Source organism: Drosophila mauritiana, chromosome 2R (genome assembly GCF_004382145.1).
Source record: "Drosophila mauritiana strain mau12 chromosome 2R, ASM438214v1, whole genome shotgun sequence".
Lineage (NCBI taxonomy): Eukaryota > Metazoa > Arthropoda > Insecta > Diptera > Drosophilidae > Drosophila > Drosophila mauritiana.
In genome coordinates, this window is record NC_046668.1 from 22407333 (window position 1) to 22431630 (window position 24298).

At 51.2% G+C, this 24298-nt stretch overlaps 8 protein-coding genes across 10 annotated transcripts; 3 read left to right on the forward strand and 5 right to left on the reverse strand.

Moving 5' to 3' along the window:
* Positions 1-14: 14 nt before the first annotated feature.
* On the forward strand, positions 15-1752 carry LOC117137924 (beta-1,4-glucuronyltransferase 1). Its single transcript, XM_033299674.1, has 4 exons — positions 15-137; positions 195-1180; positions 1242-1395; positions 1452-1752. The coding sequence occupies exons 2-4, from the start codon at positions 390-392 to the stop codon at positions 1674-1676; spliced, it is 1170 nt and encodes a 389-aa protein (XP_033155565.1). The 5' UTR covers positions 15-137; positions 195-389; the 3' UTR covers positions 1677-1752.
* Positions 1753-2135: 383 nt separating this feature from the next.
* On the forward strand, positions 2136-8437 carry LOC117135946 (uncharacterized protein DDB_G0283357). Its single transcript, XM_033296533.1, has 7 exons — positions 2136-2303; positions 4876-4897; positions 5186-5561; positions 6012-6121; positions 6193-6775; positions 6834-7135; positions 7199-8437. Exons 3-7 carry the CDS (start codon positions 5306-5308, stop codon positions 7289-7291), a joined length of 1344 nt encoding a protein of 447 aa, XP_033152424.1. The 5' UTR covers positions 2136-2303; positions 4876-4897; positions 5186-5305; the 3' UTR covers positions 7292-8437.
* Positions 8438-8495: 58 nt separating this feature from the next.
* LOC117135949 (allergen Tab y 5.0101) lies at positions 8496-9559 on the reverse strand. The gene is made up of 4 exons (XM_033296535.1): positions 9015-9559; positions 8862-8960; positions 8643-8802; positions 8496-8579 (listed from the first exon to the last, which is right to left on the reverse strand). Exons 1-4 carry the CDS (start codon positions 9551-9553, stop codon positions 8556-8558), a joined length of 822 nt encoding a protein of 273 aa, XP_033152426.1. The 5' UTR covers positions 9554-9559; the 3' UTR covers positions 8496-8555.
* A 47-nt stretch (positions 9560-9606) lies between these two features.
* Positions 9607-10752, reverse strand: LOC117135950 (antigen 5 like allergen Cul n 1). The gene is made up of 4 exons (XM_033296536.1): positions 10131-10752; positions 9969-10073; positions 9751-9910; positions 9607-9698 (listed from the first exon to the last, which is right to left on the reverse strand). The coding sequence occupies exons 1-4, from the start codon at positions 10667-10669 to the stop codon at positions 9690-9692; spliced, it is 813 nt and encodes a 270-aa protein (XP_033152427.1). The 5' UTR covers positions 10670-10752; the 3' UTR covers positions 9607-9689.
* LOC117135947 (venom allergen 3) lies at positions 10740-11850 on the reverse strand. The gene is made up of 4 exons (XM_033296534.1): positions 11255-11850; positions 11097-11201; positions 10884-11043; positions 10740-10829 (listed from the first exon to the last, which is right to left on the reverse strand). Exons 1-4 carry the CDS (start codon positions 11806-11808, stop codon positions 10824-10826), a joined length of 825 nt encoding a protein of 274 aa, XP_033152425.1. The 5' UTR covers positions 11809-11850; the 3' UTR covers positions 10740-10823.
* A 38-nt stretch (positions 11851-11888) lies between these two features.
* LOC117135945 (protein tamozhennic) lies at positions 11889-18781 on the reverse strand. Of its 2 annotated transcripts, none has more exons than XM_033296531.1 (5): positions 18218-18781; positions 15509-15670; positions 15247-15446; positions 13913-15181; positions 11889-13846 (listed from the first exon to the last, which is right to left on the reverse strand). In XM_033296531.1, the coding sequence occupies exons 2-5, from the start codon at positions 15630-15632 to the stop codon at positions 13049-13051; spliced, it is 2391 nt and encodes a 796-aa protein (XP_033152422.1). In that variant the 5' UTR covers positions 15633-15670; positions 18218-18781; the 3' UTR covers positions 11889-13048. The 2 variants fall into 2 exon arrangements, with proteins under 2 accessions (XP_033152422.1, XP_033152423.1); XM_033296532.1 differs by lacking the exon at positions 18218-18781 and adding an exon at positions 16042-16129.
* Positions 18782-19208: 427 nt separating this feature from the next.
* LOC117137359 (programmed cell death protein 2) lies at positions 19209-20431 on the forward strand. Its single transcript, XM_033298760.1, has 3 exons — positions 19209-19523; positions 19581-19665; positions 19720-20431. Exons 1-3 carry the CDS (start codon positions 19255-19257, stop codon positions 20407-20409), a joined length of 1044 nt encoding a protein of 347 aa, XP_033154651.1. The 5' UTR covers positions 19209-19254; the 3' UTR covers positions 20410-20431.
* On the reverse strand, positions 20412-23280 carry LOC117137357 (N-alpha-acetyltransferase 35, NatC auxiliary subunit homolog). Of its 2 annotated transcripts, none has more exons than XM_033298758.1 (6): positions 23095-23280; positions 22637-23006; positions 22007-22574; positions 21764-21945; positions 20668-21705; positions 20412-20606 (listed from the first exon to the last, which is right to left on the reverse strand). In XM_033298758.1, the coding sequence occupies exons 1-6, from the start codon at positions 23145-23147 to the stop codon at positions 20466-20468; spliced, it is 2352 nt and encodes a 783-aa protein (XP_033154649.1). In that variant the 5' UTR covers positions 23148-23280; the 3' UTR covers positions 20412-20465. The 2 variants fall into 2 exon arrangements, with proteins under 2 accessions (XP_033154649.1, XP_033154648.1); XM_033298757.1 differs by having other exon boundaries at positions 22637-23009.
* Between the last annotated feature and the right edge of the window lie 1018 nt (positions 23281-24298).

Sequence of the window (24298 nt, forward strand, 5' to 3'; positions counted from 1 at the left end):
AGAACTCGACGAATAACGGTGCCAAGGCGAAATTGGTCACACTGCAAGGACATTGCTAAGTATATGTTTTATGTGTTATTAAGGTTGTGTTTTCCTGAAAAATAACTGCATTGTGATACTCGATTGCTCGAATGATGGTAACTATTCGGTTGCAGCTAAAGGATATCGTATTAACCATTAGTCCTTTCTGCCAGTGCCACATATCAAACTGGAGTTCCCTGAAAATAGTGCTGGCCTTTCTCTCGGTCAACATCTTCTGGCTCCTGAAGGTGTATCCCCCGGCAGGAGATGTTGCGCAGAGGTGTCCGCCCACTCCCCAAAGTCCCGTGGCCGTAGAGTGTCCCTAGCATTCGGATATCGCCTATGCGCTGCTCCAACCGCTTAACAACATGGACGGCTTCGTGGTCCCGAACAACTCCGCGACTCTGGCCTTCGATAACATCGACTTGAGCTACGGCCGCTGGGACAACCAGCAGCTGTACAGGATCAAGGACTTTGCTCTGTTGGGCGAGCAGTACGTGGACTCCTCGGAGGGCAGCTTGGTGTGCCTGGCCACCCAGACTTCAGTCGAGCGCCTCAACTCGCTTCCCCAGGTGGCTGCCAATTGGCAGGGCAAGATGTCCGTGGCCCTGTTTGCAGCTGGTCCCGAGGAGTTTGTAGTCCTGCAATACTTCGTTACCTATATGCGCCTGTGCTTCGCCAACATACGCGAGAATGCCACCTTTCACTTGCTCACGCCGAGGGACTTCGACAAGCTGCCCCGAGTAGCCGCACTTCCCCTTAACATGAGGGGCAAATTCGACTGCCAGTACCCGGATAGGACGCTCAAGGCCCTGCTCAAGTTCCGCTCCCTGAAGACCCTGCAGTGGCGACAGAGGAACACCTATCCGCAGAACCACATGAGGAACCTGGCACGCAAGGGGTGCCAGACGAAGTACGTCTTTCTTACCGACATCGACATTGTTCCCAGCACCAACAGTGTGCCCCAGTTGAACCACTTCTTGAGGACAGCCAATTGCACAAAGAGTTGTGCCTACGTAATCCCCACATTTGAAATAGACGTTAGGGCTACGTTTCCCCGCTCCAAGAATGCGTTAGTGCGCCTGATAAGGAAAGGACTAGCTAGGCCTTTTCACGAAAAGGTCTTCATCTATAACCAGTATGCCACTAATTTCTCCAAGTACGTTTGTCAAAATATTGTAATAAAATCAGTAGATGTAATACGTTTTCTTGTACTTCAGGTGGCTGTCCTCCAACACAAATGATACGGAAGTATCCGTCAGCCATATCGTAACGAACTTTGAATTCCTGTATGAACCCTTCTACATATCAGTGGACAACGCACCAGCGCACGACGAACGATTTCTGGGTTATGGGTTCACAAGGAACTCCCAGGTGAGTACAATTTGACCGCAGAAACCGCTCATTGCTCAGCGACTTCCAACTTGCAGGTTTATGAGATGCACATTGCTGGCTATCAGTTCTACGTCCTTTCTCCTGTGTTTACCGGCCATTGGGGATTGCAGAGGAAGCAGGCCAGACCTGCTTGGCGGGAGCAACAGAATAATGCGAATCGCCGGAAGTTCGACGTTTTCAAAAGCGAAATATTCGTGCGGTACAAAAACGATCCACGCCTGCTGTTAAAGGCCAAAAAGAATCAAATACTAGTAAAATAAATGAAATAATTCAAATTATTGAGTTGTTCATCCATCAGCCGGCGCCTTACACTTTTGGCAAGCGCTGTTCCTGTTGATCCGTCATTGTATTTTACGAAGGATCAAGGATAAACATTAAATAAATAAAGATGACTAATATTAAGTAGGATATCAGATGGATTTGTGGGACAGTAATGTATCAAAATGTATTTTGATCGTGGTTTCTAGAGGCTATGAGGTCCTTGGAAGAGGTGTGAGTGGAGGAGAACTGTCATCTGTGTGCTTTCACGCGAATTTGGCGCCCAAAGCAGAGGGCGCGAGGATGGTCCGTGTGAAGGAAAACAGTGGAGGCCGAATGCCGGAAGAGCAGAGCGCCGGCGCAGGAATTTCGCAAGCTGCGTGCTCACCCAAAAAGCTCACGTCGCCCTCGCAGGACAATAAAAGCTCGCTCCCTCGGCCAGCTTTCCGCAGTCTGTGGCAATCAGAAGGCCCAGTGGATTATTTATTGTGAGTGCTAAGAAAAAAAACGAATTCATCGCAACGCGCAATGAGGCAAGGTGATTGCCTGATTCCGAGCAGCGAAGAAGTCGGGAATAGCCAGCAGAACTTGATTAATCCCCATCCGATCCGGCTGTAAGTCCGCCGCAGGTGAGTCCTTCATCCGTCGCCGTTCGGCGCTCCAAGGCTGCCCAGTCGGGTCGTCCGTGTTTTCGATTTTTCGTAACGGGCAGGACACAAAGGAAAAATGCGAATAATGGGGAAAACAAGCATCGACTGACCCACCCATCCATCCATCCATCTATCCAACCATCCATCCATCCAACGAGTTGGAGCCCCCGGCTGTTTGCCCAATTAGGTATCAGTTTTCCAGCGACAGACGCATTATCCTGCGAAGCCTGCAATAGCTGTCCTTATGGCAATGATGGCATGGCCCAGGCGTTCCATCATCGCCACCACCTCGCTATCGATATCCGGCGCGAAGGCCACCCTTATCAGACCCCATCCTCGTGCCCCAAGGCGCATTTGTTTACCTGGCCGCCCTTCGATGTCCACTAATTGCGGTCCGAGTGTCAGCGGCGGGCTTAGGAGCAGGTTCGGAGCAGCCAATTAATATCCAATTTGTGTAATTGTGCCGCACCCACCTTCCACTTCGAGTGCGGGTGCCAATGGCATTGGGACAGTGCCCCAAAATCCACCAGGCACTTCGATGAGCACTTGAGCGTAAAAAACGAAGCTAAAATATTCATTTCTCGCCGATAATGGAAAGAGCTCACTTTCCGACTGATTTTATGACCAGCAATTCGACTTTAATGCGGGGAAAGTGAAGTCTCGATTGAAATGGAAAGCGACTTTGAAAACAGTTTTCGAAATTCCATTTCATTACTATATATCATTTATAGGATCATTTTTTTGGGGGAAACATATCATAATGTAAAAACTGTAGGTATATGCCTCCTTTTAAGATGTCTTCGCTCAGTGTTTCTTTTATGCTGATGGCCACAAAGTGGGAAGCGATTTAATCAGGGTGAGCTGTCCGTGGGAAGGGAGGAAGGAGGATGGGGAGAAAGGACATTTAAATATCGTGACCATCATCCAGAAAGTGGCGGGAGGCTAAGCCCGGGATGAGAAGTGACCTTGCTGGCGTCAATTGCACGGCAAACAGGCTGCATTCGCTAGCTAGCTTTTGGTTCTGGTTCTGACTTGGATCTGGTCCTGGCAGCAGGATGGAGCAGGGGGAGTGCAACTGGGTCAGGCCATTATTTATACACGGCATTGGTCGAATATGCCTGGACAAGCTCAGTTCCACGGCCAAGTCAAGTCAAGTCAAGTTTTTAATGTCCCTGTTTACGACAGGAGCAGGGAAAAACAATTTACTGCAGGATGACACCACCACGTAACCAACTGTCCGGGCCGTAAAACTAGGAACCCAATCCCGCTCCGCTCCACCCCGCTCCGCCTGTCTGCTGCGAAATTAATGAGAATGTCAAATGCGCTCTGCCATTGCTCAAAGTCAAAAGTGAAAAGTTTCGATTAAAGATTAAGCTGGCTGCCATATCGGAGCGACTCCGTGTCCCGCGTCTCATGAACAATTCATAGTCCACTTCACGGAATGCATATGCATCCGTGCAGCGAGTGGTGCCCACCCAGCGCCAACTGTTGCTGCGATGGCGGCCAATCCTTGTCTGGTTCCATAGTGCCACAAACCATAAACAGGATTAGATACTTGAGGCTTATAGATTGGCTTAAAGTCAATCTTTAGAATGTATGTATCTTGAGTACCAAGGAAAGGTAAAGATTTTGGGATTGAAACTTCCGAGCTCATGGAGTACAGATACATGGAGTCCTCATCCCTGCTGCTCGAATCAAACGTCTTCCAAGCGAGGATAATTCGCACACAAAATGCTTGGTATGTGGGTGAATGCCAGGGAGTGGGGGGACTGAACAAATGACTCACAACCTGGCAGAGATTCAGATGCCTTGCAATTGTCTGATGTTTGGATGGGATGAGTGACTTGGGGGGGATGCGCCTGCACGCAATCAGCAGTTCCATGTGATTGGCAGTTTATGGTTGGCAAATATGCCAAGTCGAATGTTTGTCGAATTATGTGGATGCCGTTCGCTGGATGGGTTATCAATCAGCAGCTGATGGGCATCGGCATGCAAATAGGCTGACTTAATTGGGATGCAGACACCCACATGGGGCACGGGCACGGGCACATCCTCCTTCAAGGACGCCTCCATGCGAGACTTAATGAGCTTCCTCGGCGCAATAAGCATAATAATAGTTCGCCTGTACCCGAGACCGACTTTGTGCATCTCGCATCCTTTGGATGGGCATGCGAAAGTGGGTTTTGCTGCAATCTGCATAATAATGACAAAGGGGCGGTGGGGGCGTGGCCTGAGGGTGGTTACCTGGATATCCAACCACTTGTCGTGCCCTAACGAAACCACAAACAGCTCAGGTGTGTGGCTGTGACCGAAGACGATGGCGATGGCGATGGCGATCTCCTCGTGGAGAGCAGATGGATATGGAAATTGGGAACAAGGGCGTTTGGGGAATGGAAAGTGGTACGCTTTAGAATTTTAATTATTTGTTGAACGCAATCCAATGTCAACCAATGTGCTATTTGATTGGACTATGCTGTATTCCTTTTGCTAATCATTATGTTGCATACTTTCAGACACCTTAACCTCAATCGTTGCCATCTTCTAATTCCAGGTACCTTCTTTTGGACACCCAGGTAATTTAGGCAGTATGCTGCTCCACGTCTAAGAATAATCAAGATAATTGCATGCCACTAATCAAAAGTCGAGAGGAGCTGAAAACGGAGTCCTCATTCCGTAAATCCGATGGCAAATCTGTGTTTATTAATCTTTTTATTCGTACTCAATTCACCATTTCTGAAATAGTACCGTATTGTAAAGCTGTTTCTGTCTCCCTCCCTCTCTTTTCCCGTTACCTCCTCACTCGCTCTCTTCTGTAATTTCCGTTATCCGTGTATCTCTTCCGTACTCTTGGTGTTGTCCAGTCTGCCGCAACACCCATGCCCGTTCGAATAGCAAAGATATCGCAGTAGAAAGGTAACCACAAGCCAGCGGGAGAAGCAGGAGGAGCAAGAGGAGCAGGAGGAGCAGGTGGACCCGACGCCATGGCGCCCTTCAAGCTCAAGTTCCGGATGGGCAGCTCGCGCAGCACCTCGCAGGAGCACGACCCCGACCCGCAGGTGAACGAGGCGCTCCTGGGCGCGCAGAGCCAGCAGCAGAACGCGCAGCCCCTCCAGGAGGCGGTGGAGGCCAGCAGCAGCTCCAGCCTCGACCTCGCGGACTCCAGCAGTCTCGGCCAGCTGAGCAGCGAGCGCAAGCTGCTTCTGCCGCCCACCACCAGCAGCAGCACCATGCGATTGGGTAAGGACGACACAGTAGCATTCTGCACACAAAGCCATCCAGAGTGGGTATCCCGAACCAAGAAAACATCCTTTAAGTAGCAGCATACGAGATTGGAGCTGAAATTAGGCCTGTAGGATAACTAAATCAAATCGAGGACGAACAAGGACTCTTTTTAAGATCGAATCGTATACCTAATTTTAAAAATTCGTTAAGAACCGAGACTTTTACTATGATGTTCGTAGTTCGGCAGCCTTTGTACCTCTTTTTTTCTGTGTAGTAAGTACATCGCATGCAAAAGCACATATGTAATTGACTGGGTATATGATAGTAGTTACGGATCCTACATTTCTCCACGCACGAATATTTCCACAACTGTTGCACCTCCTTCTGTTTGGAAAAGTGAAATGGGCATTTCTGCTTCGCTGTACCACTGATTTTCTAAATCCTGTTTCGCCAAACTTATTGCAGGATATCTTAACCAGAACCGCACTCCGTGCATCAACGAGTCGTTGGCGGATACGGATGCGGACACAGTGCCCACCACCCCACCGCCTTCCTACGAGCATGTTCTAGAGGAGGTAAGTCCGAGTCTGGAGCGGATCCAGCTGTCAATAGGGGAGTATGTGAGAACTGTTTCCATCCCACACAGAACACTCGGTTGTCCCAGCACCAGCGACAGTTGTCCCTGGACAGCGCCACTCCGAACCAGAACAGCCGGCGCAGCTCGGCGAACAGCTCGCGACACAGTGCCGCCCAGCTGAGTGCCGCCTTGGAGCAGCTGGCCGGGAATGGAGGCGCCGGGGAGTACTGCAACGACCCGGACTGCAGGCAGAACCTGAACAACAACGGAGCCACCAGCCACAACGGCAACCACATCCAGAACGCAAACAACAACAACGACGGCGAGCAGATCTTCGAGGGCGTCACGGAACTGGAGCTGCGGAGCGACAACGAGGAGCAGCTGAGCATCAACGAGTTCCTGCTGGAGACGGAGATGGCGGCCTCACCGTCCCGCCGTCTGGAGGATCGCTACGCGGGTGGCGCGGGAGCGGACGAGGATCAGGGCGGCCAGTGCCAGGACGACCAGTGCGCGCAGTGCAGCGAGGAGCGGACCAGCGGAGAGGACAGGGATGCGGCCAGCACCAGCAGTCAGGCGGCGGCGTCGTCCGGCGGTGGCCACAACTTCTACGATCCGCTCCTGAATCGGGGCAGCTACGCAAACTACAGTGAAGGTACTATCTGTTCTTCAGCACCATTCGTATTAGATATCTTAATGATATTGAATCTTAGGTGGCTCTGCGAGTTCGGGACCTGGTTCGGCCAACGGCCAGATGTGCCAGGAGGCCTGCTGCAGCGGCTCCGCATCCGGATCGACTGCATCCAGGAGCGGGCGGAGCGGAAGGCGGCAGAACCAGCAGGGGCAGCCGCCCAATTGCCACACCAGCCTGCTCACGCCGGAGATGATGAGCAACAAGACGAGCAAGGAGATCTACAAGGACCTGGCCAAGCAGTGGGGCATCACCTGCAAGATGTCCGAGAGCTGTCGATGCATGGAGTGTCAGAGTCACTACTTCGACTGCGACTACGATGATGTGAGTAGCGGCGATAGCCAAGGCATGTCAAATTCCACAGTCGTAACCCTGAATCTTTTCCAGAACGAGCACCAGAAGACGGACGGAGGATTGGGCGCTGGCACGCCCATGTTTATCAGCGAGGTGATGCACGGATCCGGGTGCAACATTTTGTAGGGGGCGACATCCGGACGCGGAATCCCCAAGGATTTGCTGAACAACTACAATTATTTATCCGTATTGTACATGTTATGATGAGGGAGACGTCGCCTCCCGTACTTAGCACTGAGTGTTTGCACATTATTTTAAGGTAATGCTGCACGGACATATGTTATATAGAATCGGGGAACCGGGAGTATCACGTATGGAATTGGCCAATTGGCCAGCCGCTTTAGGGGCTTTAAAAGTGGGGAAACGGGGAGCACTACTGTTCGGCGGTAGGAGTATATTTTTGGTGTTAGCCGTAGGACTTGGGGAATCGAATCGGAATGGATAGGTCATGTTACCCACCTAGCAGATGAACATCTAAATATCCTTGAGTGTGTTCTTCTTCGGTCAATATATTTCGAAATTTATATATCCCACTCTTGACCAGCTTGGCATCCCGACTTCTTCATAGGTACTCCCCTAGCTGCTTTGCCCCCAATATTTATATGTATGTATTTTTCTAAGTGTAGCGAGGAGGAGCAGAAGCTTGAGGCGGACTAGGATGAGCGGCATTCCAGTGCACTTTCCGATCAGAACTCGACGCGTTTCAAAAACAGTTTGGAGGAGTCTCTGGTGGGCGAGAGTTCCCGTAAGCCCGTAGGCAGGAAAACCCGGAAAGGCCCGCTTGGAGGACACCACTAGTCAAAGTTATCCACATCAGCAAACCGTAGAATAAGCAAGTCGGCACTTTTGTGCCGTTTTAGATCCAAGTCGATGGTGGTTTGAAACAGAAACCAAGTTAACTCCATCGAAATGGCGATACGAACCTAGTTACTCGAACAAACGAATATGCAAACTTAGTCTGAAGGTCAATTGGTCCTCATTTAGAGTCGTTGAATGTTCATTACTCGCTTTCCGTGTGCGCTGACGACACTTTCCGGAGATGGAGCTGGTTTCACTGGACACATCCACTCGATTAGCACCCGAAAATCGAACGATGGTGAAGCAAAACCGACTAAGTCTGTTAGCTGTTAGATGGAAGTAGGAAACTACAAGTAATCCGCGTAGGAAAAGCGAATCGAAACCAAGTACTCTTTCCAAGTAGCTAAGTAGCTGAGTAAGAGAGGAGCCCGGACTCGCATCAGCATAGAAATAATTCGAAGGGATCGTAGGAAGTGTAAGGATTGTATTTCGGACTCTGGGAGGTTTTCAAAGTCGGACTCCTGTGCTTGAAAAACATATATAAATGTACGAATATACTAAACACCTCACAACCGGACTTTCACTTCCGCTTTCACTCGACTCGATCGCCGTGATCCTGCGGAAAGGGGTGTCAGGATTAGGCCAGTGGGTAACACTAGTGGGTGCAGCCTGGACTCACGTGGGGGAAAATCTCGCCGCTGTTCTTGCACAGATTCGCATACTTGTCGGAGCTAACGACGCCCCAGTCGTCGCAGGAGGAGGTGGGATCCCCGGCCTTGTACACATAGGAGCCAGCCATGTTGTGGAAGTCGAAGTAGCAGGTCAGGAAGTGGCAGAACCTGGTGGAGCAGCGGGTTCGGGGATAACACATTCGCTACCGCGACACCAGCGTACTCACTTGAAGGTTGGATGGCAGTTGGCGCCCACGGCAAGACCACATCCCATGCGCGACACGCGATCGCTGATGATGTTGGTGAAGAATTTCACCTGGAAGTCCCTGTAGCAGCGAGGGATCAGCACAAGGACGGGGCAACCACATTTTCCAGCTCACCTGTCAGGGTCGAAGGCTTGGAGGAGAGCGTCCGGATCCGGAACATGCTGGAACTCGGCGAACAACGATGTGAACGCCTTCGAATATATCTCCTTCAGGTTGAGCTTCTCCTTGGGCGTGACCAGGGCAATGGCCTCGCCGACGTGGGGGAACCGCAGAGTGGAGCGACACTCCGATGGCCTCAGGGACAAGGTGGACGCATGGTTGTGGCCCATGTAGGCCAGCTCCTTGTCCCAGACGAGCTGCCGCATCCGCCTGGCCTTCGCGAACGTCTTGTTGCCCTTCGTCCTTAGTTCCCCGCCCGCAAACTTGTTCCGCAGGCTGTTGAGTATGTCCAGTGCTATCTTCTGCATTCTCATGTTGTTCGGCACGGAAGCATGGAACTTGGTCGAGTTCCCGTAGACGGTGAAGTCCTTCAGATGGCACATGAAGTGCTTTTTCTTCTCCAGCACACACTTGTGCGTCTTGTTGTTGCAGTAGTTGTAGCCGGAAGCCAGTGGTAGCAGGAGCACCACAGCCAACAAAAGCCTCCAGATCATCTTCACTTCGAATTTACACAGTGTTAAAAAGGAAAGCAGTCAGTTATATCTGATTTTAAAGGAAACGAACTGGCGATCTCCAGTACAGATGATATCTCAATATACGAACGCACTAAACCCGAGGCCCTCAAGGATCCTATTGATCCTGTGGAGAAGTTGTTGTGAGAACGTCTGGTTGGAGAAATGCTCGTACTTACAGGTGGGAAGATGTTACCATTGTTATCGCACAGATTCGCAAACTCCTTGGACCTGGTGGTGCCCCAGTCGCCACAGGAAGAGGCGGGCTTGCCTGCCTTATAGACGTACGATCCGTTCACGTTGTCGTAGTCGAAGTGGCAGGTCAGGAAGTGGCAGAAGCTGAGGAAACAGGAGGGCGTATCAGTTAGCCATCAGTTGCCACGATGCAGTCGCTTACTTAGAGCTGGACCCTTGGCGGCAGTTGGATCCGACGGCCATTCCACACCCCACGCGCGACACCTGATCGCTGACGATGATGGTGAAGTGGGCGCAGACGTAGTCCCTGTGGGAGCATTCCGTGGTTATATATGGGGGCGTAATGCTGTATACCCTTGCTCACCTGATGGGGTGAAAGCCCTGGAGCAGAGCCCCCGGATCCTGAATGTGCAGATGCTCGTCGAACATAATTTGGAACATCTTGTTCAATGCCTCGCGAACGGAGTGCTTGTACTTGGGCACCATCATGGCCAGGCACTCACCCACCCTGGGAAACCGCACTGTTGAGCGGCACTTGGTGTGCTGGAAGGACACGGTGGAGGCGTGGCAGCGGGCCATGTACGCCAGCTCGCTGTCCCACAGTATCTGGCGCAGCCGCTTGGCCTGCGCGAAGGTCCTGTTCTCACTCGTCCTGAATGCGCCGCTGGCAAACTGGTTTCGAAAATTGTTGATGATCCGCAGAATCTCGGTTCGCAGTTTTGGAGTCTCCGGCACGATGGCGTGGTACCGGGTGCCGCCCAGCGAAGGAATCTTGTCCAGCCTGCACATGAAGTGTTGGGTATTCAGCAGGATGCACCTGTGGGTCTTGTTGTTGCAGTAGTTGTAGCCGTAAGCCATGGTCGAAATCAGCAGAATCACAGGCAGCACGGCACTCAAAATCATTTTACTGGCAATTTAAACAGTGTTGGAAACTTGAAACTTGAATGAGTTGTGATGTAAAGGGAAAAGGACCTTTGATCGAATAAGGATCCTTGAAAGATTAAGAATGAAACGAATTTTCAACGAGTTCGGGATATTTCAAGACCTAAGTACGCTCTTACTCCTGCAAGAACACACGATGTAGCACGATATAGTAAGCAAAGGAGTATCCTCTCACCAGGGGGAAGATCTCGCCCGTGTTTGCGCACAGATTGGAGTACTTGACGCTGGCGATGGTTTTCCAGTCGTTGCAGCCAGTGGTAGCTTTTCCAGTCTTGTATACATAGGAGCCGTTCACGTTGGTGTAGTCGAAGTGGCAGGTGAGGAAGTGACAGAAGCTGGAGGAGCAGATGATCAGGGCGAGCGCCCAGTGGAAAGATGACCGTCTCACCCGACTTTGCCGTCCTTTTCGCAGTTGGAGCCCACAGTGAAACCACAGCCCACTCGAGACACTCGATCGTTGACGATGATGGAGAAGTGTCCCACGCTGTAGTCCCTAAATCAGCAAGGAGTTATCCCAGCTCGGAGAACTTAGCGGCCCGTGCTCACCTTTTGGAATCGAATCTACTGGCAAAACTGTGCGGATCCTGAACCGTCTTGTACTCGTCGAATATCTGGCCAAAGACCATGCTCAGCAGCTCCGAAAGACTGAGCCTGTGCCCGATGGGAGGCGACAGGGCCAGGACCTCGCCCGCCAGCGGGAAGCGCAGGGTAGAGCGGCACTCGGAGTGCATGAAGGAGACGGTGGCGGCGTGGGTGCGCGCCATGTAGGCCAGCTCGCTGTCCCATTGGAGCGCCCTCATCCGCTTGGCGCTCGGGAACTTGTTCGTCTTGGCGGTCTTGTTCTTGGCGGTGTCCAGTTCCCCTCCTGCCAACATGTCCCGGAAGGTGTTCAGTACGCCCAGCGTCTCCCTTCGCACCTTCAGCGTGTCCGGTATGCTGGCGTAGTACTTGGTTCGGCCTCCATAGGGCGTCAGTTCCCCCAGCCGGCACATAAAGTGCTTTCTCTGGGCCAGGTCGCACACATGGGTCCGATTGTTGCAGTAGTTGTAGCCGGCCACCATGGGCAGCAGCATCCCGGCGAGCAGCAGGATGGAGGTCATTGGGAGCAGGAACTTTACGATCAGTATTCGGGGTGAGGTGGAGTAGAGTGGAATATTCCCCCATTCAAACAAGGCTTGGCTATGTCAAAATGGTATTTTATTGTTATTTTTTCGTTAGGGATTTTAGGAAGAGCTGCTGCTAAATTCATTCGGTAATAGTATGCAAAGTTATGTAATGTAATAAATGTTTGAGCGAAGGTTGTGCCTGAACGGCCTTGCTGAAGTTCCTTGGTTTAATTTCAATCCTTAGTCGGTCTAAAGTCTAGATATATTCCTTCGGTCTGCTGGCCATGGCATGTACAGAGAGGCGTTCGGAACTCGAAACGTCAACAGAGGTGTACAAAAAATACAACAAACTATTCAACATAGCGCAATAGGTACGTGGGTATCGCTTACAAAAATATCTCGTGGCTTTCGATTCTAGCGGGATGCTTCAACAGGAAACAATAGTAACATTTAACAAACAAATGGCTTTGGGTGGGTGGGATGACGTGGGTGGTGGCCATGCGGCCAGGCGGCCACTGAGTTCTCGTAAAGTGTGAATCAAAAACTTTCAGTTTACAACCCGTACCAGTTCGATTTATTATGTTGCGTTATGTATGCGTAGCTCGGTTCTTCGAATTGAAATCGCTTATGTTACGGCTATAGGTGTACAAGTACTATCTATGCAAGATCGGTATATAACTCTATGTACTCTGATTTACTGTCGGAAATACGTATTGTGAATGCAACTATTAGCATAAGGTATATATTATCAGTTGATTTCCTAGAAAACTTCCAACTTTCGACTTCCAACTTCGAATTTCGAATTTCGAAATTCACTCTCTTTCGCTCCTCGCGTCGCGTGCACACGTACAAATATATAAATGTCTATACGCTGTATATACTCGTATATATGTATATGTAGATGACTTATTCAGGGAGGCACGTAATTTGAAACAGAAGCGCCCTTAACAATGGGAAACAATCTAAAACTAATTAAAGCGTGTGTTTACGAGTAGGGGTAACTAATTAGAATACTTCGTATGTACAGGCTGCAGACCCATCCCGTCTGCAGCGCCATCCGCTGATCCGAGGAGCCGAATGCGGATGTCAAAGGGCTGCCTGCCATCGAACGACGACTGCGATCGAGACTAGATCTTGGAGACACGCGCACAGGCTTACATTGGTCGTATAAAAAATATATGAAGCTATACACTGTTTGTATCACTAACGAGGGTTCCGCTGCATCCACTGCATCCTACACGCAGGTCGAGGATGCGTGCGACACACTGGCCGCTGCCGCCGCAGCTGCAGCCGCCGAGGAGGAAGCCGCCGAGGCGGCCTCCAGGTTGAAGTCCTTGCTGCGGCAGCACATCTCGCAGATGCGCTTGGTGTCCGGATTGAGGAACGTGCAGAAGCTGCAGCTCCACTCGTTCGGACTGGTCACAATCAGCTGGGGGGAAACAGTCGGCGGCTGCTTGGGCACAGCTCCGGTGCGTTGCCTTGTCGCGGTTCCCCGATTGTCCACGACGGCCGTCTTCAAGGCGGACTTGACCTTCTTAACGCCGGCACTGCTGCTATTGGGCAGAGGACTGGGTGCAGGAGCTTGCACCACCTTAGCCTCGCGTCGCCCCGTACCGGATTTCTTATCTAGCGTGCGCGCCTTCTCTCCGTTTGTGGGTTTCGTGGCCTCACGGCGCTTTTCCGCCGGGGGAGCTGTCCCATCATTCGATATGGCCAGCGAGCCTAGGTCCAAGCTCTGCACCAGCAGGTCCTCGCGGTCACCCAGGTCCTTGGTGTAGCCCGAACGCTCGAGGTTCTTGAATACATAGTTCCAGGACTCGAAACTGCCGACGCCCTCCTGTACTTTGGGCATCAGAGGCGGCGAGCCACCGTCCAGGGCCACAAATCCGTCCAGACTGGCCGAGTCGTAACTGTTCATGTCCGAAATGGTGGTGGGTAAATCACGTTCGGTGACGGACCTCTTGGCCGGAGCCGTTCGACTAGGCCGCTCCTTCAATTCCTTGTGCATCTTGCGATTATTGTCCATGGTGTTCTGTTTAAAGAAGTAGACAACGTTAGGTTACCATTATATACGCATGAAGCTGTTGTTAGAACTCACTTGCTTATCCGCTGATCGCGGATGTTTGTCAGTCGAATTAATGCCCCCCGCCTCGGCCAACGCCCGCATACGACTGCTCTTCGGAACCGGCCGTGCGTAGATGTACATATCCTGGCCGGTCGGCGGCGGCGCTTGCGGGAGCGTGGTGGGCAGGTCGTAGCCCCCGTAGGTGGCATACATGGCTGCCGGATTCCCCCGCATGCTGGGCTGCAACTGACCCACGAGCTCGGCATACTGCGGATCGTAGTCGTGCATCCCAAAGTCATGCTGGGACAGAAGGGCTCGCTCGTCGAAGTCAATGAGGTGGTGATCCGGCGGATAGGTGCTCTGGCGGTGCTGCATGGCGGCCAAGGCAGCAGCGGCAGCAGCAGAAGTGTTCGGCTGGCGACGATGCAAATCGCAGCTGTGGGCTGGGCCCGTCTTCCCCAGCGTGGCGTACATGTTGGTGTGCTGTCCATTGCCATAGAGGTCGGCGGGCGAGGCATACGGGGCATTCAGCTGGCTGGAGATGTTGTACGGCAGCGGATAGCGGTTTCCCGGCGCATTGTAGGCACCAGCCACGGCCGCGTAGGAGGCACTGCTGCCCATGCTCAGGCCATCCAAGCAGTCATAGGGCGCCTCGTAGACGTGCGGCAGCTGGCACTGCTGCTGGAGCTGCTGATCGAAGGAGTGGCGGTGAGGCAGATGGGCATGCGGCTCCTGGTAGTGTTCCAAGCTGCGAGAATGCGTCATCAGCGGACCAGGCAGGTGCGGTTGCTGCTGCGGATGCGCTGGGTAAGGCGGCAGATACTTACCCGCCTCATTCAGCCCATTGGGATGCAGGGCACAAGTGCCGGAACTGCTGGGATGATGGGCAACGTTGTTGCTGCGTATGGCGCAGGCAGCTGGCGCAGCTTTCACCACATTGCTGTATGTATTCTCCTGCATCGGTGGCTGCTCCTTGCGCACCCGTTTCTCACTCAGCTGCCTGACCATCTCCTTGATGGTCGTTGACGTTCCACCCACGTAGCGCTCGCGGAACTGCAGGATGTCTTTCCAAGTGCAGCTGTATCCCGCTGCCGTGACTCCCGCGTAGATGTGCTTCATGATCTGGCACTCCACGTAGGCGGCCATTGCGTCGCGCGAAACATTCGTCACCTGATCCGGACAGATGGGACCATCGAGGACGAAGGTGTCCTCGGCAGCCCGCCGATAACCCATGGCCAGGAAGAGCTGCTCGGCGTCCAGCAGGCGGGACTGAATGTCGTGCTGAAAGCATCCCGAGTAGGTCTGCAGAAAGGTGGATTATTCAGTTAGAAGTGGCTATTTAGTATATGTCATCATCCTATATCCACCTTAAGAGTTCGGTACTCCTTTCTCCAGGGCTTCGTAAACAGGTTGTTGGCATACTGGCTGATGGTCTCGAAGGCTACGATGGCGTTCTGGGCCGAAAAGTCGGGCAGCTCGAGCACAGACCTCCGCAGGACATGTCCAGTTTCCGGCAGAAAGAACTTGCGATCGTGCTGCACCACGCAGAGGAACTCCTTCAGGCAGCCTGTAAACGCGGATTGATTAGTTCCATTTTCATATAGAACAAAGACTAGGCGACGAACTCACCCTCCAGCTGCTTGCGCTCCTCGAGCTTCTCTATGCTCTCCTCCGTCTCGAGAAACATCCAGTGGCGCCGGAGAATCTCATCCCACAGATCGGGGATGAGGTCGTGCGGCACGAAATCTGACATCTCGGGCTAAGGACTCTCATTCAAGGCGCCTCCGGCTCCTGCAAAACAAGAACACAAGGTTACACTACGGCAAACATCTCGAGAGCCCAGGGCACGCCACCATGGCTATTGATTTTCCACAAGGGGGTGGGTTGGGATGCACTTCTCTGGCATGAATCACCAGAATCACATCCTTCCCCGCATGACGCACGCCGTCGCGGCGTGCAGCAAACAAACAAATAAACAACCAACCGGGTTCGAATGGAGTAACAATAACTGGCCAGATAAGAGCAAACAATGGGCTCCACTGGGGCCCGTCATCGATAGTGGCATTCCCGAGTCCTTATCAATTTCCTCCCAGCCAGCGGAGCACCCAAGCAACCAGTAGTTGCCCCTCGCCGACAAAAACAGTTGACAACAAAAAGCTCACCTGTGATTACGTCTACTGTGCTCCCCAAAGCAGTGGAAGCTGATTCATTGGCGGGGAGAAAAGCTGTTTTGCGGGGATTTCGTTTCCAATAAATGAAATTTTTTGTAAATAGAAATAGGAAATAGAAATCTCCAGGCCTATGGGATTTCGAACCAACTGGAAGCCCTTTATTATGAATGCTAGTTAGAGATCCGAAAAGATTCTGCAGCATACTTTGTTTATTTTCAAAGGCATATCTAATATCTAGGGTTTATTTTTGAATTGAAAGATAGCGAATTGTATAGAAATCAACTAAATGCGGGGCTGCTCGTAGCTTTGCTTCGGTGAGTCATAAGGTCAGAAATGCTAATCATGTGGCTTACCTAATATACGCGAAAATAAGTAGAGTAAATAATAATAGAGCTCACTCGCTGTGATGATAATGGATAACCCGAAAGCAAGCTCCAACCCTTTACTTTATCTGTGAGCCTTACCTGGCAGATACTACTCCCAACTGGGTATTAACTGCTCGCTGACCCGAAGGAAAGCCCACAAGTGCTCGATAGGAACCCAGAAGCCCCGCGATGGCATCGCTCGCCCTTATCTCCCCCTCCCCCTCCCCCCGCCAACCGGAGAACCGAGCCACTTGACTGGCTATCTCGATATTGATATCGGCTATCGTGGAGCCAGAGATCGTCCATTGGCCTTTGGCATTCGATACTGAGAACACTACACTGAGAGCACTACGTCGAGCAACCTTGGGGAGTGACTCACTTGGCGTTCGGCGCTCCAATCAGAATGCGAATGAGCAGCAAGGCGGGCGTGGAGAAAGAAGTGTGGTGCAACTGAGTAAACGGCGAAGAGAAGGCAAGGGAAACCGAATAAACGCGGTGCGGAGAGAACAACACTTACAGTGATAAGCGTATATTATCAAATATATCAAAACAAAAATAAGCAAGGCACAAAATCCGACTTTCCTTCTGATCCTCTATAATTTATATACTTATGCAATAATTTCGACGCTACAAATACTGACAATTTCCTATTTTGTTGCTTGGGTTCAAGTCGTACATACATACATACATACTACTAGTTAACAATACCATGCCAGAGTATCATTGAAATGGGAATTTAAACAGTCAGTCGAAGTTGCGCTGCCAACCGATTAATGAGCTGAGCATTACATGTATGATGTCCTGTAATAATGAATCAATTGAATATGCATGCAACTGATAGCTTTCCCAGTCCACTGCATTTTAATTAATGTTTCCCAGCGCCGAAACAGCACACATTGTTGCTGGGAATGGGAATGGGAAGTGGGGGAAATGGGGGAAATGGGAAAGCGGGCCGAAGAAAGTGGAGCTTTCGTGGGAACCCATAAATTCAGTGGCCAAATGAAGCAAGATGATTGCAGGGCGGATTAAAATCAATAGCCAGCATGCAGGTGGAGCAAGTGGAGTGGGCCGAGTGGCAATGTAGTTACTTATTTACTATGAGTACCACAGGCACATTCGCACTCAGGTGGTGATAAATTCATGGCATTTCGGCTGCCCGTCCGTCTGCTAATTGAATTTTCAATATTTATTGCCTGGCCAGGACACATAACGTACATACCACCACCACCACCGACCGAATGCCTGCAGCCGAGTGAAAATGCCCTCGATGGGCAGAGAATTTGTGTGCTGACATTACAATGGACGCAATATGGCAGGGATTTAAGGCGTTTATTGATTCAGGCAGCACTCCAAGCCGAATTCGGCGAAGGCATCGATTGGCCAGGACGAGGATGGGCCATGCAACAGTTTCGAGCCATGTGCCCTGGCCACAGATCCCCCGCACCACTCACTGGCCGTCAGGCGCGATTATGCATATACATATAGTACATATATGAGTCTGCCTACCGGCAACCGATGGCAGGGTGCTCCCATTCTTATTTTCAGCAATGCGGCACTAAATTTAGCAAATAAAAGCTCACCCGGCTCGTTCTTTGGCAGCCAGAAAGCGAGCCACTGCCAGGAGCATCGAAGCGCGGATACCCTGTACCGACCACCTAATAGTTCCCACACAAACTCCTCACTCTGTGCACTCGTTCATCGAACATCTGGTGCTCACTTTCAAGTCTTCTTGTTCACTAGCTCGGAGCAGCGCACGTGATACCCTGTAATCCGAAACCAGGAAGCATCCGCCTTGGACTTACGCAAATTCCCAGTGGTCCGCTGGTGGCTCGGCTCTCATTTTTGCATTTTCCTCCGGAAAAGTCCGCGCGCTGGAAAAGTCAACACAAGTTCACCTCTCCAAATTCGTGCGTGGGTGTGGGCGGAGGAGTGGGCGGAAGGCGGAAGGTGGTGGTAGGTTGATGGTGGGCGGGGTGTGGGTTGCGGGTGATTCGAGAGGGGGGGTGCGTGGGTGGGTTTATTTTTAGCGCTGCTGCGACGGAAACGCGACAAGTCGGAGATTCTGCTTCCGCAATGTTGTTGTTTTCGCAGCCGTTATTATTAACAAATATTACGCTGCCCACGGGCTCTTCTTCTTGCTTGTTTGCGTTGACAAATCTCGCTGCGCTTTCACAATCACATCAAATCGGGGAAAACTCGTTTTTCCCCCTTTTCTGCGCGGCTCACTCTTCGGTTCGTGAATCGTTTGTGTCCGCGGTCAATGGAAAGTCTTTGTTTTTCACACGCGTTTATCACAACACTAAATAAAATAGCAATTTAGCCAGTTTAATCAACTCGGAGAGCAGAACTTTTAACCGTGAGAAATAACCGCATACTGAAGTGGGCAAAATCTGGGAAATCGCCACGGAGGAACTCGCGGAAAATACCAAATCCATGGCGTGCAAGCTTTATTAGCAGGGGCGTAGAAGAGGGGATTTATCTGATTCATCATCTCTCTATAATTTTCAACAGCTTGCCATTTTTAAGAACCGAGGATAATAAGATTTGTTATTCTTCCAGATTATTGTAATTGAATTAAAATCGAATTTTTCCCCCTTCTCGTTTTTATGAGTAATCGCAAATATTTAATGAAGAAAAGAATATTTTATTTAATGGTACTGCCGATAATTAATCTCTAAATTAAACTCTATATAAGTAATTTAAATTTAAATAACACCCAAGAAGTGTGATTCCCCCGAAATATCAATTGGTATATAACGGTATTTCGGAATTCGTAGAGGTATTTTCTGGCGCTTCCGCTGCGGTCACACTGACCACGAGTTTCGTTTTGGTCTAAGAAATGGAGATTGACTTGGGATTTGCGGAAAAGAGCGACAATGGCGCCTGGCTGAGCAACCGCTACTTCCCCAGCAAACTGGGTGGCCAGCCCGCCTGGCTGGAACTGGAGGCCTTGCCGCCCACGTCGCAGGTGCAGTGCAACAAGTGCCGGGCGCCCAAATCCTTCCTGGCTCAGCTTTACGCTCCCTTCGAGGACGACTTCAACTTTCATCGGTCCATCTATGTGTTCCTGTGCCGGAATGCCGACTGCCAAGAGCCCCAAGATGCAAGGTAATCCCTTCCGGCTCTAGAAACTAACTTGGAACCTAATCTTACCCTTCTTTCCAGCAATTTCACAGTCCTGAGGTCACAGTTGCCGCGAAAGAATAAATTTTATTCGGAGGAGGAGCCTAGCGACGTGGGTCAACCCCTGGTAAGAACAGCAACCATATTTTTAAAACGAACTCACCATAATATGTTTTCTTAGCCCGCCGTTCCCTGCCTAAAGAAACTGTGCGCCGCCTGCGGTTGCCATGCTCCACACGCCTGCAGCAAATGCAAGGCTATCCACTACTGCTCATCAGAGCACCAAAGGGCCCACTGGCCACAACACAAGCCAAACTGCGGAGCACCAGGAGTATCCACTGCGAAGCCCTTAACGCAAATCGTGTTTCCAGAATTTGAGATTGTAATGGACAGCAACCCCGAGGAATCTGCCGAGGAGGACAAGGACGATGCCGCTCGTTTGGCGGAGTTCCAGGAGTTGGAGTCCAGCGGAAAGACGGGCGACTTGAGCAATGTTTCCGAGGCGGAGATGGACAAGTACTTCGGAAACTCGGCGGCCGCCGATGACAAGACCTTTCGTCAGTTCAAAAAGCAAACAGCAGCCGAACCCGATCAGATTGTGCGCTACAAACGTGGGGGCCAGCCCCTCTGGATCACCAATACCGTCAAAACGGTGGAGGACCAACTTAAGAAGCTGCCCAATTGCACCGCTTGCGGAGGAGAGCGTCAGTTCGAATTTCAGATCATGCCGCAAGCGCTGACTCTTCTGGAGGACGAAAACCTCGACTGGGGCGTCCTGGCCGTGTACACTTGCGCCAAGAGCTGCCCCATCGACGGCTACGTGGAGGAGCTTCTAATCAAGCAGGACATTGTGGCGGAAGATGAGAGTTGACATTAAAATGCGTACATTTAAATTTTATTCTTGTCAATTACGGAACACGTGAACATTTACTTCAGCTTGATGATGGGGAAGTAGCTGTGTTTGGAGAAGTCAAACTCTGGCTGCCGCTTGACTTCCTTCTGGTGACCGCGGGCCAGCACATTCATCACCACAAAGTTGGTCCGCGCGATTTGCAGGAGGTCCAGCATCTGGAGGAAACGAAACGTATCTTAGTCCATGGTAACCAATTCAGAATCTCCATTGACTTACCTCCTGATCTGGGTTTTGAATGCTTTCGAGTACATTGCGGGCCTGGTCAAAGTGCTTGGCCGCATAGGTGTACAGATCCTCCACGCTATGTCGCATCATGTGCTCCCGGACGTTTTTGAACTCTGCGTACGAGACGGGCGGAGGACTGGTGAGTGTGGCGAAGGGCAGGAAGCGTCGGTTGTAGCGGATCTCTTCGTTGTCGAACTTGGACAGTGGCAGGCGCACGCGTCCGTCTTTGGTCAGGGCTCCCATTGCCTTATACATTCCGCCGCAGAGGCTGAGTAGCGCGTGGTAGAAGACGATCTCGGCGCGGTACGGCCTTTGAGTCTTTTTGTTCTTTTTCGGCTTGGCCGCCTTGCGGTTCTTAGCCGCTCCGCCGCCGCCCGACTGGGTCTTACTTTGGTGCTCGGCGTACTCCTCCTGGGCCAGGAGGATGTTCTCCGTGCGCGTCAGCGCTGAGACCAGGAAGCCAATGAGGAACTCGTACGGATACCAGTAGATGTAGAGGAACTCATGCACAGCATATAGTTCCAGCTCAAAGCCGGACATCAGGAAGATCAGCATCGCACGGAAACAGTTGTACAGCACCCAAGTGGAGAAGTGGGTGCTGTGCTTCAGAGCGGTGGCCATGGGCTCGTTGCCCTCCATGGCTCGTTCGTTGGCCAGTTGGTTCATCATTGAGTCCAGTCGCGCTGCATCCACTTGGATGGTGTCGAAGTTCTCTATCAGACGCGCCAGCTTATCCCGCTGTCTGGCGCGATTGAAGCCGCAGATGCGAATGAACTGCGTGAAGGTGTTCATGTTGATGCAGTAGCGGAAGAAGTTATCCAGGTGCTGCTGCACCTTGGGATCGGCAGCCACCGGATGCTTGGCATTCAATACGGGTGGCGAGTTGAAGACCTGAACCGAGTGGCGCAGGAACTGCTTCATGGGAAGCTTTCCGTGCGCCATACGCATGTTGGCGCCGAACAGGCTCTGCAGCACGCTTCTGGACAGGATGCACTGGCCCGACTTTTTGCTGTACTCGATGAAGAAGTTCTGGAAAGCCAGCGTGTTATTACAATTTCTCTTAGAAGACAGTTAAATAGTTTTCTACCAGCGCCGAATAGTAATCCTTGTACTTGGTGACTTTGCAGGCGTATTTGAAGCGCGAAATCATTTCCTCCAGAAACTGATAGCTGGATGGACGATCCCTGATCTTGATGCTTCGCGGAAACGCGGGCGGTTGGCTGCGGTCGTGGATGCGTGGAGAGAAACCCATGGGATTGGGGGCGTCAGCTAGTGATTTAGGAAGGAAATACTCAGCATTTACATAGGCTAGTTATCTGTGACCACTTACACCCCTTCTCTGGTTGTGTGCCCCGATCCAAGGTGTTCCTTATTCCTGGAAGCATCTCGGAGGCCACAAACAGGATTTTGTATATGTCTACCTTGTCATCGACGGTATCGTTGCTGGCCATTTGCTCCACGTGGTAGATCACCTGGAAAAGATGGCGCATAAAGCGCAGCCGGTGAACCACGGCCATCCAATCCTCTGTGGAAGTCAGCTTTTTGCACTTGCGAATTAGCTCATCCTCCACATCCTTTAGCGAGCTATAAACAGTTGCTGGTTGTGCCTTCTCAGCAGCCAGAAGAGCAGAATTTCCGTACAGCTGGAAGTCCTCCTCCTCGTTGACAGCAGCCACGGCAATAATTTTCTTGATGACCACAATGAGATTGCGCACGGCAGTGCAGAAGACGCGCAGCGCCTTATCCTTGATCTGTGCGGGAGCGTGCAGGTAGAGGCAGGTGAATAGAACCTGGTCCATGGAGTTGCCCTCCAGCCAGGACACCAGGCAGGAAAACAGAGCATCATAGATGCCAATCAGTTCGGAGGGCGTGAGATCGTCCAGTTTGATGGCGCCCGTCTGGAAAGAGTCCTCTTTAAGATACACATACTTTAGCCAGGGGTCAAAAAGACAAATCTCACGGCAATGGCTGCCTCGAAGGAGGGCGGCGGAAGATCCTGCTTGTCGAAGCCCATGCCCACGTCCATCTTGGGGTCCATGATCTCTATGGCTGACATGGCTTCAAAAAGACCGAACAGCATATCCTGGGCCAGTTCCCCGGGCTGTAGCTCCGCACAGGCGTCGTGAAACTCCTTGGTCACGTCCACCCAGCCGTGCATCGGGTACTGGGTGATGTCTTCCGCAGCACTGCCGCTCCGCATGGTGCGCTGCACATCCGGATCCAGAAATCCGCACTCGCCCACGCTCCACTCGTCCTGCTCCAAGCTACTGGCCCGGGCAGCTGCCGCCGCGGCCGCCGTGGCAGCCTGGAAGTCCGGAGGCTCCGCAACGCTGCTGTGAATATGCGTATATGCATTTAGATGGTTATGCTCTGTATGTAGGTACGTGTGTGGGTTCTTGCCGGTGGTCTGTGGCTCACCTTCCGTTCATGGTCGTCGGATCTGCCTCCGCCGGCAAGGTCGAGGGGTACATCTTTTGTACCTATATTCAACAGGCGGTCAACCTGTAGCTCGATGTGCTACAAATTTTCTTTTATTTATTAAAGCTATATATTTTTATGAATTAAAATATGTAACTTCCAGTGTGACCAAGTGCCGAACGGTCAGCCATCCCTTTATGTTGCAAATATACCGCTTGGTACCAAAAATGTCATAATTTTCTGTTTTTAAGTTCATTTTTGATTTTGCGGAGATAATCATTGGCTCTATGATTATTAAAAATCTGAAGTTCATTGATATAGTCTTAATAAGTATAAGCCTTCAGTATTTTTCATCCCGACAACTTGCAACTTGGCAGCACTGGCGAAGTTAACAGTGTACTGTTATATTTTCCGATGTTTTGAAAGCCTTTAAAAGAAAGTCTGCAAAGATTTATGAGGTGCTTTCATGTTTTCCCATGATTTCAGCTTAGAATTTCTGTAAGTTACCGATAAAACAAGTGAATTAGATTTCAAAATGGGAAACTTGAAGGCTTGGTGGGCTTTAAGCTGCACTGTTGAGCTTAACAGCGACGACCGTTACAAGTGTTACCAAGTTCAAATGCTGAGTCAGGTGAAAATGGAAGTAAACAAGAAAAGCGTAGTTCATTGGACTGCGGCTGGCCCATTAACTAAACAAAATGACTGGAAGCGCAATTCAGCGTTTTCTGAGACCCAGACGACCGCCTAGACCGAACAGAACAGTTCCGCGGTTCAAAAAGCACGGATCAGAGCACGAGCTCTTTTTTTAGTCTCACTTACGTTTGCTCTGATTTGACTAAAACAAACAAAGTATGCCTTGAACCGAGGCATTCTACAACCTTATCAGACGCGATTGTGCCCGCTGTTATCGGAAGCGGAAAAGCTCGCTCGCGCTTTCACTCCGCGGTTTCACTCCGGATTTCGAGCTACGCGGCGCAGCGCCCGCCCCACGGATGTTGGGGTTGACCACCACCCCGAGTGTTACAAGTATCCAAGTTGCGAGTGGGAGCTGAGCCCGAGGGGTTGGATTGGTTTGTTTACCACGGAGGCCCCACTTTCACTCGCTCGCTCTCCCCAAATCGCAATCTTTCTCTGCCTCGGCTCCCAAATCTCTCTTGCTGGTGGCGATTTACTCAAATCAGAACGCTCATTCAAACCAAAGGTT

Coding starts and splice junctions, on each gene's coding strand:
- LOC117137924 (XM_033299674.1), top strand. CDS start 390: ATGGACGGCTTCGTGGTCCCGAACAACTCCGCGACTCTGGCCTTCGAT. Junction 1,181..1,241: donor TATGCCACTAATTTCTCCAA/GTACGTTTGTCA, acceptor CTTGTACTTCAG/GTGGCTGTCCTCCAACACAA. Junction 1,396..1,451: donor GGTTCACAAGGAACTCCCAG/GTGAGTACAATT, acceptor TCCAACTTGCAG/GTTTATGAGATGCACATTGC.
- LOC117135946 (XM_033296533.1), top strand. CDS start 5,306: ATGGCGCCCTTCAAGCTCAAGTTCCGGATGGGCAGCTCGCGCAGCACC. Junction 6,122..6,192: donor ACGAGCATGTTCTAGAGGAG/GTAAGTCCGAGT, acceptor CATCCCACACAG/AACACTCGGTTGTCCCAGCA. Junction 6,776..6,833: donor CTACGCAAACTACAGTGAAG/GTACTATCTGTT, acceptor ATTGAATCTTAG/GTGGCTCTGCGAGTTCGGGA.
- LOC117135949 (XM_033296535.1), bottom strand. CDS start 9,553: ATGATCTGGAGGCTTTTGTTGGCTGTGGTGCTCCTGCTACCACTGGCT. Junction 8,961..9,014: donor CAAGCCTTCGACCCTGACAG/GTGAGCTGGAAA, acceptor TCGCTGCTACAG/GGACTTCCAGGTGAAATTCT. Junction 8,803..8,861: donor AACTGCCATCCAACCTTCAA/GTGAGTACGCTG, acceptor CTGCTCCACCAG/GTTCTGCCACTTCCTGACCT.
- LOC117135950 (XM_033296536.1), bottom strand. CDS start 10,669: ATGATTTTGAGTGCCGTGCTGCCTGTGATTCTGCTGATTTCGACCATG. Junction 10,074..10,130: donor CAGGGCTTTCACCCCATCAG/GTGAGCAAGGGT, acceptor ATGCTCCCACAG/GGACTACGTCTGCGCCCACT. Junction 9,911..9,968: donor CGCCAAGGGTCCAGCTCTAA/GTAAGCGACTGC, acceptor CTGTTTCCTCAG/CTTCTGCCACTTCCTGACCT.
- LOC117135947 (XM_033296534.1), bottom strand. CDS start 11,808: ATGACCTCCATCCTGCTGCTCGCCGGGATGCTGCTGCCCATGGTGGCC. Junction 11,202..11,254: donor AGTAGATTCGATTCCAAAAG/GTGAGCACGGGC, acceptor TTGCTGATTTAG/GGACTACAGCGTGGGACACT. Junction 11,044..11,096: donor GAAAAGGACGGCAAAGTCGG/GTGAGACGGTCA, acceptor CTGCTCCTCCAG/CTTCTGTCACTTCCTCACCT.
- LOC117135945 (XM_033296531.1), bottom strand. CDS start 15,632: ATGTCAGATTTCGTGCCGCACGACCTCATCCCCGATCTGTGGGATGAG. Junction 15,447..15,508: donor GGAGCGCAAGCAGCTGGAGG/GTGAGTTCGTCG, acceptor CCGCGTTTACAG/GCTGCCTGAAGGAGTTCCTC. Junction 13,847..13,912: donor CGCGATCAGCGGATAAGCAA/GTGAGTTCTAAC, acceptor TTCTTTAAACAG/AACACCATGGACAATAATCG.
- LOC117137359 (XM_033298760.1), top strand. CDS start 19,255: ATGGAGATTGACTTGGGATTTGCGGAAAAGAGCGACAATGGCGCCTGG. Junction 19,524..19,580: donor CAAGAGCCCCAAGATGCAAG/GTAATCCCTTCC, acceptor CCTTCTTTCCAG/CAATTTCACAGTCCTGAGGT. Junction 19,666..19,719: donor GCGACGTGGGTCAACCCCTG/GTAAGAACAGCA, acceptor ATGTTTTCTTAG/CCCGCCGTTCCCTGCCTAAA.
- LOC117137357 (XM_033298757.1), bottom strand. CDS start 23,147: ATGTACCCCTCGACCTTGCCGGCGGAGGCAGATCCGACGACCATGAAC. Junction 23,010..23,094: donor CCGACGACCATGAACGGAAG/GTGAGCCACAGA, acceptor GCATATTCACAG/CAGCGTTGCGGAGCCTCCGG. Junction 21,946..22,006: donor CACACAACCAGAGAAGGGGT/GTAAGTGGTCAC, acceptor CTAAATCACTAG/CTGACGCCCCCAATCCCATG.